This window comes from Neoarius graeffei, chromosome 27 (genome assembly GCF_027579695.1).
Source record: "Neoarius graeffei isolate fNeoGra1 chromosome 27, fNeoGra1.pri, whole genome shotgun sequence".
NCBI classification, from domain to species: domain Eukaryota; kingdom Metazoa; phylum Chordata; class Actinopteri; order Siluriformes; family Ariidae; genus Neoarius; species Neoarius graeffei.
In genome coordinates, this window is record NC_083595.1 from 50,780,118 (window position 1) to 50,791,684 (window position 11,567).

Below are 11,567 nucleotides of genomic sequence, written 5' to 3' on the forward strand. Positions count from 1 at the left end.
TTTATTTTAGGGTCTGGTTATCATTGTGTATGAAATAAATATCCCATTATTTACATTTTCAAGTAGAAACTAATCACAGTACAGGTGATGAGTATATGACCTAAGAAACTTTAAAAAAAAAAAAATTTTAAAAAAAGTGAAGGGGCGGGTAGCAACTGCCTGATCAAGTTGTTTACATCTTATGGCAACAGAAACAACTTTTAATGTGTGTAGTACTACCCACTGAAATTAGTTAACCCTGGTCCTTCACCTTTAGGTGCATTTCTCCTGTTCTACTGTAGCCACTTCAACTCCAAAATTAGTGTTGGTAGCAAGGGAGGGGGACCTTAAACACACAAGACATGTACTCCAGCACCAGGCTTGGGCCCCAGTTCTCTAACCCATAAATGTAGTTTCTCAGTACACCTTTATAGCATGTAGGAATTATGCATTAGCTTAAAAAAATCGTTTATTATGCTTGAAAGTTGTTCACACCAATCAGGTGGTGTGGTATGGCATACTTCCTTAGCCATAGGTCTGTCCAGCCCATTTCATTAGGGGTTTTGGCGTATGGTTGGGGAGCGTCTGTTGTGATTGCGGGTACTTCTCCTCCAGCTGTTACGGAGTGCAGCTGAGGAGTCTCCTCTCTGTCTTCGGTTGCCTCTCCCTGGCCGCGTAGTCCCCGCTATGGCCCGGCCTGGAGCATTCTGGAGCTGCTGGAATACGCTTTGTCTGGTGACCTCTTTGTCACTACAAGTGAAGATTAATGCCACACCTTCGTTAGTCTTCATTACTCGTGATGTCCCATCTGATGTACCCTCAAAACAACGTCCAAGTGCTATCTCCTTAGCTGTACGAGGATCTTGGTCGGTAACTGTGTAAATGCCATAATTATGGCCCAAAGGGTCCAGTGGGGCAAGCATGGTGAACTCGGTAGTGTCGTTGTTGACAGCCAGGGGAAGATGGTTAACCAAGTACTCTTGTAGCATGCTGTTCACGCTATCTCGCTTGCAACTGCCCTGTGGGATCACCTTCAGTAGGGTGCGATCTACTCTGTCTTGGTCGTAGAGCATACCGCTACATTTGAACTCCAAACAGACTGCCGAGACACTAGATTTGTCCCGGTCTCGGATAGTACGGGTGTCGCGAAGGCCATAGAGTTGACCAACTGTTCTTGGGTGGGTACCTCCCATGTTGTGAGAACGGATGTTGATTTCGTGCGGGCTGTTGATTTTTACTTTAATATAGCAAGCTCTGTATTCTGTTGGCTTTGGCCACCAGCTCAAGTAGTCTTCGGTCCAGCTCATTGGATCATCCTCGTTGAAAGGAACCGTATTGTAGTCATAGTGATCTCCTTCGACTCTTGAAAAGCGAAAGTGAGGTGCATTAAATTGAGCTTCTTCACACTCCTTCAGTTTTTCAAATGGGTAAATTGGACCATTTGCTTCTTCAGCTGTGTTTGGGCTGGGTTTCGCTATGTTGATACTGAATGCGGTCTTCTTGACTCTGGGATTGTCATGATCTGTTCTTCTGTAGTTCAACTTATTCAAATAGGGCTGAGGAACACCAATTATGTTGGGATTTAATTTTGGTGCCGAAGCTACTGCTTCTAGTTCTTCCCCTCCAAGGTTTGCCATGACGTAAGCAAAATAAGCATCTGCTTTTTGGTCATCACAGAAGGCAGGTAGGCATGCACCATTGGGACCAGTGATGACACTATCAAACCTACCCCATGCACGAGGGTTGGTGGAGTAACCAGCTGTCGGCTCCATATTGATCAGAGTTACCACAACGCCTTCAACTTGCTCACTTGGCATAAATCGTTCACTCCGGAAAGCTCTGACTTTCACGTAGCATCTTCTGTTTTCGGGCACATCCAAGTTAAACAACCTTCTTTCTCGGATTTCCATGTTTCCTACAAGGAAAGTCCTTTCTTCTCGTTTTTGCCGTTGTTTTTTCTCCACATGAAGCTGTGCTTCTTCTTCCCAAAGACCAGTCTCAGGGTTGAGGGACCACAACTTCATCGACTTCAAATGTTCCGGCATCTTCACTTGGGCCGCATCAAGACGAACGTTTACTTTTCCAGCATTTAACGACTCCCCGTTCACCTCATCCCTGAAGTCAACTGAGAACATGCCGTAAGTTCTCAGGGGGAGGGTATCGCCTTCTGTGCCAACAAAGTTGAGATCGCTTTGAGCAGCCGCAGCTGTGGATACATCTCTCGGGTCCATGAAGGTAACACTGGCCTTCACATTACCTACAAATACCTCTCCATTCTGCTTGTAGAAAGAGTTTGGTGGAATTTCAATTTCAGCCATGGGTTCCTCTCCTTGTACTTCTCCAAGTTGTAGTTTGTTGGTGTTGGTTGAGCTTAAGGTAACAGGAGGCTTTTTCCTCAGGAGTTTAATCTCATGGTACACAGCTCCACCTCTTTTGTTGAACAAAAGCACTTTGGTAGTGTTCACAAACTTTTGCATGCTATCTACAAAAGTAAGAACCAGCCTTTCGGTGTCCGTGGGAACTTGGATGGAGAACGTGCCCTTGTACCCTGTTCGGCTAATCCTTTCTCCATCCCTGTAGATGTGTCCAAACCTTAATGGCTCTCCTGTATCTGCTGCAATAGCACGACCACGAACGATTGTCTTTGTTTCCACACATTTTTTGCAGCCGCACTGGGTGACCACCATAGTAGGTAACTGGTATCCTTGGCATGTTATTTGTCTCTCTTCCATTTTGGACACACCACAGCAGAAAGATATGGAGTCTCTGCATCGAATGCCATTGTCCAGCTGGCCGGTGCATGTTTCTATGGGGCATCTTCCTACGTCATAGTAGAATGAGTTTGTCTGGTTCTGGAAGCAGTCTTGAGGTAGACGGATCATGTGCGGTTCAGGATTCGGGTTGCAGGATGGCGCCGCTTCACCTTTTTAGATAGGAAAAAGTTTCCAAGGTGAACAAAGCCATGGTAAACAAATGGTAAATATTTGTCTGTTACAGGCTCACCTATGACGGAAAGTGTGGCTGGTTTGGATTTAATGGCACCATTCTCATTGCTGGCTCTGCAATAGTACTCCCCAGCTTGATCCATTCTTAGGTTCCTCAACACCAGTGTCTTGTCATAGCGATATACGCTCTTCTCAAGCAGAGTTCCATTGTGAAACCTGGAATTGGCCAGTATTTAGATTTGTACATGAGGAAATGAACAAGGGCTACAAAGAGACATCTGGGGATTAATGATTTCTCCATACTATTGGCAATGGAAAGATGACAAAGGTAAGGGGGGTTCCCTCAAATTTATGTAAACATTTTGTTAAACATTCATTGTTTGGTTTGTCCCAGTAGAAGACCCTTGAGGGAATACCCCCTTGGAGTAGCTAGATGCAGGTTAGTGCAGTGTCTTGGAAGGTTTCTCAGTGATTTTAGTGGGTCTAGCTTTGGGAGCGTTTTGGTTTTTTTTTTTTTTTTTTTTTTCTCCTCCCTTCCCTCCTCTCTGAAACTTCAAGGGTTTTCCCTGAGACACACAAGGGATGGCTCTTATGCTACTTGGTGGACAGAGCCTTACTACAAAATGTTTTTCCCCATACCAGAGAGGTTTTCAACCAGAATGCAATTTGGAAACCTTCAAGAACATGAACTCTGGTGCTAGAGCCAAGATTGAAACCGAAAGATCGAATTAAAATTATTTACTTGGACAAATTGCATGCATCTGAACACATCTAGTTTGCATCTTACCACTGGTACTCCTCAGGTTCAGGTGACCCAGTAACCTTGCAGCAGAAGGCAGCTGTCTGACCCGTCCTCCTTGCTTTTGGTTCTGGGTTCTTTTGCACATACAGCTTTTCTGAGAAAGATACATGGTGGGATTTTTTTTTTTTTAATGGAGAAAACTTGAGGTGGGGGGGGGGGGTGTTTGGCAGTACATTGGAATGTATTTAATTCAACTTTGGACCCTTACGTGCTCTCTCCAGCTTCACATGAAGTACAGTTGTGGGCTCGGAGCTCAGAGGCATGACAGTCTGTTGAGGCTTGTGGCCCTGCAGCTTGATCAGCAGTGTAGTGTTGCCGTCTGGGCAGATCCCTGGTACACGGAAGTGTCCATTGTGGTCAGATAGCGTCAGAAGTTTGGGACTTGTGTCTGAAAGGAGAATGGCTGCCCCGGGAGCTGTAAGACTTCCGGCTCTGCGAACTGACCCAAGCACGGTGTGATCCTCACATATGCAAGTATTGCAGTCTGTGTTTGCTTTGCCCATCACGCACTGCAGAATACAACCTAAAATCAACAAAAGAGAAGCCCTTTAAACAGTATTTGTGATTTTGGTGGTGAGGGCAACTAAAATTGCACCTACCTGAGTTTCTCAAACTCTTCTTTCTCAGTGAGCTACCTTCAGCTCAATAACTTTGCATAAACACATGTGAGTGTCCATTACAGAAGATGTGATGGTTCATGTGTAGAAACTAGAGTGGCTGAGCTATCCCGTCTGCTCAGTGAAGTGCTTGGTTTAGAGGTGTGACCTGGGTCCACATCCAGACCAGTCAGAGATTTTGACCCCCTTAAAAGTGGTATGTTAGATTGTAATTTTTTTTTTTTTAAATCAGAAATCTAAAATGTACTTCTAATGGTAGAACACTGAAGTTCTAATTATGGTATATCAAATAAGTAAAGGTTTACATGACAGGAACATGTTCCACAGGAGGAAACCTGAAACACTCAATTCTTGAGCACACTGTCCCAGAGACGAGCAGTGATGCATGTTTAGTACCAAAAAGGGACCAAACTGCATCCTTGTTTACAGAAAAAAAAGCCATCAGAAGCAGGGTATCCTTTGGTATCCAATCAGTGTCTCTATGCACAAAGAAAAGCAACATCACCTGAACATGTGGGTCCTTTGCATTGTCTGCTGTCCATCTTTAGTCCGTTGCACTGCCTGGATTGGGTTGTGCAAGTTCTGGAGCGGATCTGAACTGCAACCTGGCCACATTGTGCAGGACATGGGGTCCAGTCAGACCACTGACCCCACTCTCCTGGAGTTTCCCGCTGTGTGTCTAGGTGTCAAGAGTTGGGGGTCTAAATTAGGTTTGTGTTTAAAACCCTGGCTCACTTTCTGCTGATGTCTGATCATCAATACACTCATTTTACTTATTCGCTGTGTTTCTTTTTAAACAATTCTGCAAAAGAAAATCGTATAGATAATGGAGAAAAAGTGACGGTAGGTTTTTCATCTCTGTACAGAACGAAAAGTGATAATTAAATGGACATCAAATGTCATGACAAACCTGACCTAAATAAATCACAATGTCCAAAGAGCGTAAGTGTTCCCTGTGGACATGTGCATATCAAGAACTAAAATATACTAGATTTATACTATGGCATAACATGGCAGACCAATGTTGCCCCATCAGCTAAGCATTCGACCAGCAAAATCCTTTATAAAATCTTACCTCTTAGGCAAAGGAAGCGGACTGCATAATTTGAGCAGTTTTTCCCTTCAGGTTGTTCTGAATTGATGCACCAGAAGCCCACAGTAGGCTCAGCATGCACTCGTTCTCCAGTTCTGTGAGCTGGTATCCAGTCTGTAGTTCGAGCTTCCAGTGCCCATGGTGAGTCACACACACGAGCCCGGTAATAGAAACGAATCGCATCCAGCTGCTCGTAATCGCCTTTCCCTCCAGGGTGATCGATGTTGAACCAAGTCGTCCACTCGTACTCCTCTGAACAGACAAAGAACACGGGCTTAGAGTTGAATCACACGTTCAATATCTGGTCATCTTGTTTAGACAAAAGTTGTGTGTTTGGTTACACCCTGTATGAATAATCTTGATTTGATTGCTCAACATTTTATAAGCGCTAACAATGACTGACTAATATTAAATACCTTCACTCTGGAACACAGCTGGATTGTGCTTCATGGAGCTTCCTGATCCTGTTGAGGAATTCAGCATTTTGGTGTTTTTATTTACAAAACAATAACAAGCTTTAGGTCTAGAAATTCAAGTCTGGCTTTCCAGTACGTTGTACCCTGTTTAGCACATGGTAAATCAGTTGTTCCACGAAATTGAGTCGTACATGGGCTGATGAGTCGCGTACCACCAAGTTGGCTGTAAGCAGTGTACGATATGAGTGTTTTATTCTATCCACATTCACTGGATTTTGAGAAACAGAGCATTATTATTTTTTTCAAAATTCGATACAAAACGCCCCCCAAAATAATTTCCGCTTAATGTAAACAAACCGGTGAAATGACAGTAGCAATTTGTGAAAAATGCTATAATAATTCTTGAAAAATAAAGATACTTTCCAGATTTTGTTACTTTTTTGAGGATTTGGAGTAGTTTTTATTTCGTCCTCTGTTGGTTCAGCAACATGTGCCACCATTTTGTTTTTCTCTCCTCACAACTATGAACTAGTAGTAGAGTAGCCAGTGTGCGATTGCTCATATCCAGTGAATGTGGATAGAATCATTAAGATTGTCCCTAGTCCTAGAAAGGTGTTGCATGACTTTTTTTTTTTTAATAAAATAAAAAGTGTCAGGTGTTGGGTATTTTACCAAACGGAGGAGGGAAGGGGGGAAACGCACCTGACCTGAAGAATCCTCCATCAATGATTCTCTCATCTCTGTGATGACAAGGGAGTACACTTCTGTACTAGCTTAAAGGTCCCATGGCATGAAATTTCCACTTTCTGAGGTTTTTTAACGTTAAAATGAGTTCCTCTGACCTTCTTAAGTCACCCCAGTGGCTAGAAATTTCATAATGTGTAAACCAAACTATGCCCAACATTTGAGAATGGCGCGTCAAAACGGCGCGTTGATAAACTCTTCCCTTTACTACGTCAGCAAGGGAGATGATCCCCACGCCCCCCCCCCCTCTAGATTCCCACCCACTGTATGGATTGCCCCGCCCAGTTGTAGTGAGGAGACCATAGAGGACACATGGCATCACCTAAGCGAGCGAAACATGGAAATTGCGCTGTACATGGATGTGACAACACAGAAAAGAGTCTGTTTTTACTGCCGACGGGAGAGCCCCTGAAGACGCAGTGGCTTAATTTTATTTACTTCAATAATACGCCGTTGAGTCTACCGAAGACGGTGTATGTTTGTCGGAAGCATTTTCCTGAGGAATGTTTCCACAACTTGGGACAGTACAGGGCAGGTTTTGCACATCAACCGTCACTGAAGCCTGGGTCCGTACCAAGCATCCCTGCCGCACCAGCAACAAACACCGAACAAGTAAGAGTGTAACTGGTCGTTTTGCCATGTTTTAAAATCGGTGCGTTAGCCTAGCAATGGCTACATTAGCTGTGCAGCTAACCGCTTCCTGCAGTTAGCCAGGTAATCTGCGCTACAAAACTAGAGAGCATGCAGCATGCTCTGTTAAACTGAGTTTAGTCTGGAAATTGACTGTAACTTATGAGCTTATGTTTGACTATTGCTCCGCAATGCATGTCTTCTGTTGGATAAGCGCCATGTTGCTGCTTCTATCCTCTTTGGTTATGGAGTGCGTGTTCAAGCCTGGGGTATTATACATTCGTAAACTACCACTCTGAACACACTCACACTCTGTTCTCTGTGTCACGTTGAATTTACGAAAGGAGTCCGAGGGAGAACGGGGTTTTGTCTTAGCAGCGTGGCTACAGGCGCTGATAGCAGCAAGTATGTGTGCGCGCAGCTTGGTCAAGCCCCTCCCCCCATGGCCCGCCCGCCCGCCCCCACCCTCTACCCTTCCCCGCCTCCTGCTTCTCATTAGCAAAATGACGCACTGGGAAAAGCGCTGAAATGTGGCTTTCTCACAGGAGGCTATATCTACGTGCCGAGGGTTCATTTCGAGAAAGGCTGCGGATATAACATCCGGAAACCTCCACGAGCCCGTTTAAAGCATCAACAAACCACCATGCCATGGGACCTTTAATGAACACATTCCTTGTGTCAATCTTGTAGCTCGCTCAATTGATATTCCAAGCAGTTTTGATCCATGGATCTCGATAATGGCCTGCTTGGTTTGGCAGACATAATTTTCTTTGGAATGGATGTCTCTCTACATACACGAGCAGTATATTTCAGGAGGAAGCTTAAACTAGCTCAGCATCAATTTTGTCTTAGTGTGACCGAGTACCAAGACAAAATTGATGCTTAGCTAGTTTAAGCTTCCTTCTTAAATATACTGCTTATGGATGTAGAGCTGAGACTAGATCTATTACAAAGAAAATGATGTTTGCCAAACCAACCAGCAGTTGTTGCGTGATCCATGGATCAAAACTGCTTGGAATAGCAATGGAGCAAGCTAAAAGACTTAGTTCGTCAAGCTAGTACAGAAGTGTGCCAAGACGTTTGGTCTTAAAATATTTTGTGTGTAACTTTTCAAGAAACGGCGCTTACATCTTTCTGCTTCCACACACTCAATCTGTCTAATCTTTCAGTTCTTAGATTCCATGAAAGAAGGGATTGTTCCATCAATTGTTTTTATTTTTTTAAATTATGGTTAGGTTCTTGCCCAAACTGATGATGCAATTATCAATTTTTCTTTGGCTAATCACTCTTGCCAGAGCAGTTGGGGGTTAGGTGCCTTGTTCTTGAGCCAATCCTACTGGTTCAGGGAATTGAACCAGCAACCTTTTTAGTCCCAAAGCCGTTTCTCTAACCATTTGGCCATGGCGCACTCATTCCATCAATCCCACCTAGAAATTGTAACATAATGCAACTTTTCTGAGGAAAATGAACAATTTTAAACAGTATGAGCTTGTTTATACATGAAGTTAAGACCTTGGAGGGGGGGGGGATGATGTAAGTGTTTAATCAGGATTGATTCCCCCCCCCTTCTAGCTTCTGTGTAATTTTCACTCATCTGTTAGTAATCCATCTCCTTCCTGAACAAAAGTTCTCACCACTCGATCTTGGCACAGTTTAATTTCTATGATGGTCATAAAATAACATGATCTCAGCTTAATTCATTTCACTTGGACAGCATTTGGATTATTCGAGCTGCCATGACCTAACCCTTACTGTAAAGTGTGGCCAATTGCTGACAGGTGGTTCATAGCCTGTGGCTTTCATGCATAACTTAAAATCAAGCTCAGTTTCTGAGAAGAAGCACACCACCACTGAGGCTATTTATCATCTTTGCAGAAGGGTGAAATTTATAAATGTTATGCAACTGAAAAACAAGCAGCTGGTAAAGAAAGTCCTATTAGCACTTTCACCATGGATAATTTCACATTAAACTGGCTGGATTTGACCGGTTCACACAGTGGATCAGGTTTCCTCTGAGTGGTTTTGTCATGAACTCTGCATGCGAATAAATATTAGGGTCGGGTTAATGATGATTGATTATTTAAAAAAACATCATCTCAGGGTAGAATAATTGCGATTTGGTTTCTGGTTGAAATTGCAGCCTTTGCAAATGAGGTGTAATGAAACAAACCTTGAGTGAAGGTGATGGAAATGCCAAAGAGGAGGAGAAGACCGACCCAGGCTAGCTTGGATGCCATCTTGGGTCTTTTCTGGTGGTCTTTTCACCTCTGGTTCTTCAGTTCACATTAAAATATAATCCTCAAACAGAACTCCTACAAGTAAGAGAAAATGTTGAAGTGGTTTGTCTGCATTGAAAGGGAAAAGTTTTATCCAAATACTGTAGGACTATGCAAGAGGTACAGTGCTGAGCGTAAATGAGTGCACCCCCTTTGAAAAGTAACATTTTAAACAATCTCAGTGAACACAATTTCCAAAATGTTGAAAAGACAAAGTTTAATATAACATCTGTTTAACTTATGAAAGTAAGGTTAATAATATAAACTTAGATTACACATTTTTTCAGTTTTACTCAAATTAGGGTGGTGCAAAAATGAGTACATCTAGTACTTTGTATGGCCTCCATGATTTTTAATGACGGCACCGAGTCTTCTAGGCATGGAATGAACAAGTTGGCGACATTTTGCAACATCAATCTTTTTCCATTCTTCAACAACGACCTCTTTTAGTGACTGGATGCTGGATGGAGAGTGATGCTCAACTTGTCTCTTCAGAATTCCCCAAAGAAAATAATTTATTTACACCACAAAGGTGAAGGCTACGAGAAGATCAGTTTGTATATCAGATATATATTCCATTCAGAACTCCCCTTGACTGGTTTGAGCGTTTCCAAATCTGCCGTCCTTCTGGGATTTTCTCACACACCAGTCTCTCAAGTTTCCCCGTGCAGAAAAACAAACCGAGTGAGCGCCAGGTCTGCAGGAAGAGATGCCCAGACTGCTTTGAGCTGACAGGAAGGCTACAGCAACTCAAATAACCACTCTTTACAACTGTGGTGAGCAGAAAAGCATTTAACACCACATTGAACCTTGAGGTGGATGAACCACAGAAGCAGAAGACCACTTCAGGGTTTACTCCGGTCAGCCACGAACAGGAATCTGATGCTCCGGTGTGTACAGGATCACTGAAACCAGGCGAGTTTCACCAAACACCAAAGTCTTCAACAGTGAGTTTGTTGTTTTCGCCCCTCAAAGATTTATCAGTTCACTTATCCATATTTATTTAAAAGTATCCATTTTATATTTATTACTAGGATTGTCTGTCTAATTCTAGAGGATTTTTTTAACCAAAACTGTTAGAGATCCCGAAAACATTTCCGTTTTTATACCATTATTATTCCACAAAAAAAAAGACAGATGCATAATTACAGTAGCAGGATTTAAAAAAAAAAAAACACCCTTTAAATTCTTCTAATTCAAAAATGTCTGAATTATTTTGTTCCTACAGTGAAACTGCTAGAAGTGAAGCACAGAGTTTTCAGTTTAAAATTTAAGGTGGTTAACATGAAACTGTACTGAAATGCAGTATGAATGAATAACAAGAAACCTAAAAGAGAAAAATCCCCAAGTGTCGGAGCATTCATTCGGAATGTGTATGATGAAGATAAAATCATGAAGGACAAAAACAGGAAATATGATGTTCTCTTACCCAGGCCAAAGTCGTCTCCAGAAGTGAAGATGGTGAAGACTTCAACTGATTCGAAATGTGAGAACAGCAGAAACGGGGTGTGTGTGTTTTCTTGGTCTTCTGCTGTCCCTTATATAGCTGAAGCTTGACTTGTGGGTTCGGCTGCATGCCACAGTCAGGAAACCAGATGACCACATGAGGACACGGCAGGAACAAGTCCACCCCTTGCTCCCTCTCTCACTGTCTCTCTCTCTTGCTTGGTCCCTCTCTCTCTCTCTGTGATAAACATAGTTATTCAGTTCTTCAGAATCTTGTGAAGCAGCTGTGTTTTCCTGTTGATATTAAATGTCTTGCACCTTTAATTACTATGCAGAAACACGCATGCTAACGGTTCACTGCTCTTTAGAAACTGGAAAGATGAGGGGGTGTTTTTTTTTTTTTTTTTTTTGGGGGGGGGGGGGGGGGGGGTTATCCCATGATGTAATGCAACATAATGATTTATTTCTCTAAAGCTGCGCCTGAGAAATATTTAGATGACCAGTCAGGAAAATGATTAATTAAAAAAAAAACCTCCAAGCAGCAAAATATACGAATGTGGATGTGATTAGTGTCGTGTTTTTGCTGAAAGCTTTATAATTGTATCCCATCATAGGATTC

At 42.8% G+C, this 11,567-nt stretch overlaps 1 protein-coding gene across 3 annotated transcripts; it reads right to left on the reverse strand.

Moving 5' to 3' along the window:
* Positions 1-126: 126 nt before the first annotated feature.
* Positions 127-11,057, reverse strand: cilp (cartilage intermediate layer protein, nucleotide pyrophosphohydrolase). Of its 3 annotated transcripts, XM_060911715.1 has the most exons (9): positions 10,932-11,057; positions 9,397-9,538; positions 5,853-5,900; positions 5,419-5,688; positions 4,849-5,022; positions 3,935-4,249; positions 3,712-3,820; positions 2,983-3,140; positions 127-2,902 (listed from the first exon to the last, which is right to left on the reverse strand). In XM_060911715.1, the coding sequence occupies exons 2-9, from the start codon at positions 9,461-9,463 to the stop codon at positions 534-536; spliced, it is 3,510 nt and encodes a 1,169-aa protein (XP_060767698.1). In that variant the 5' UTR covers positions 9,464-9,538; positions 10,932-11,057; the 3' UTR covers positions 127-533. The 3 variants fall into 3 exon arrangements, with proteins under 3 accessions (XP_060767698.1, XP_060767699.1, XP_060767701.1); XM_060911716.1 differs by lacking the exon at positions 5,853-5,900; XM_060911718.1 differs by lacking the exons at positions 4,849-5,022; positions 5,419-5,688; positions 5,853-5,900; positions 9,397-9,538; positions 10,932-11,057 and adding an exon at positions 4,326-4,631.
* Positions 11,058-11,567: the final 510 nt, after the last annotated feature.

Excerpts from the sequence above, each read along its gene's own strand:
- cilp (XM_060911715.1), bottom strand. The coding sequence starts at position 9,463 with ATGGCATCCAAGCTAGCCTGGGTCGGTCTTCTCCTCCTCTTTGGCATT. Across the intron at positions 5,023-5,418 it reads CCGCTTCCTTTGCCTAAGAG|ACACACAGCGGGAAACTCCA; the intron begins GTAAGATTTTAT and ends CTTGACACCTAG. Across the intron at positions 3,821-3,934 it reads TGTGAAGCTGGAGAGAGCAC|AAAAGCTGTATGTGCAAAAG; the intron begins GTAAGGGTCCAA and ends TATCTTTCTCAG.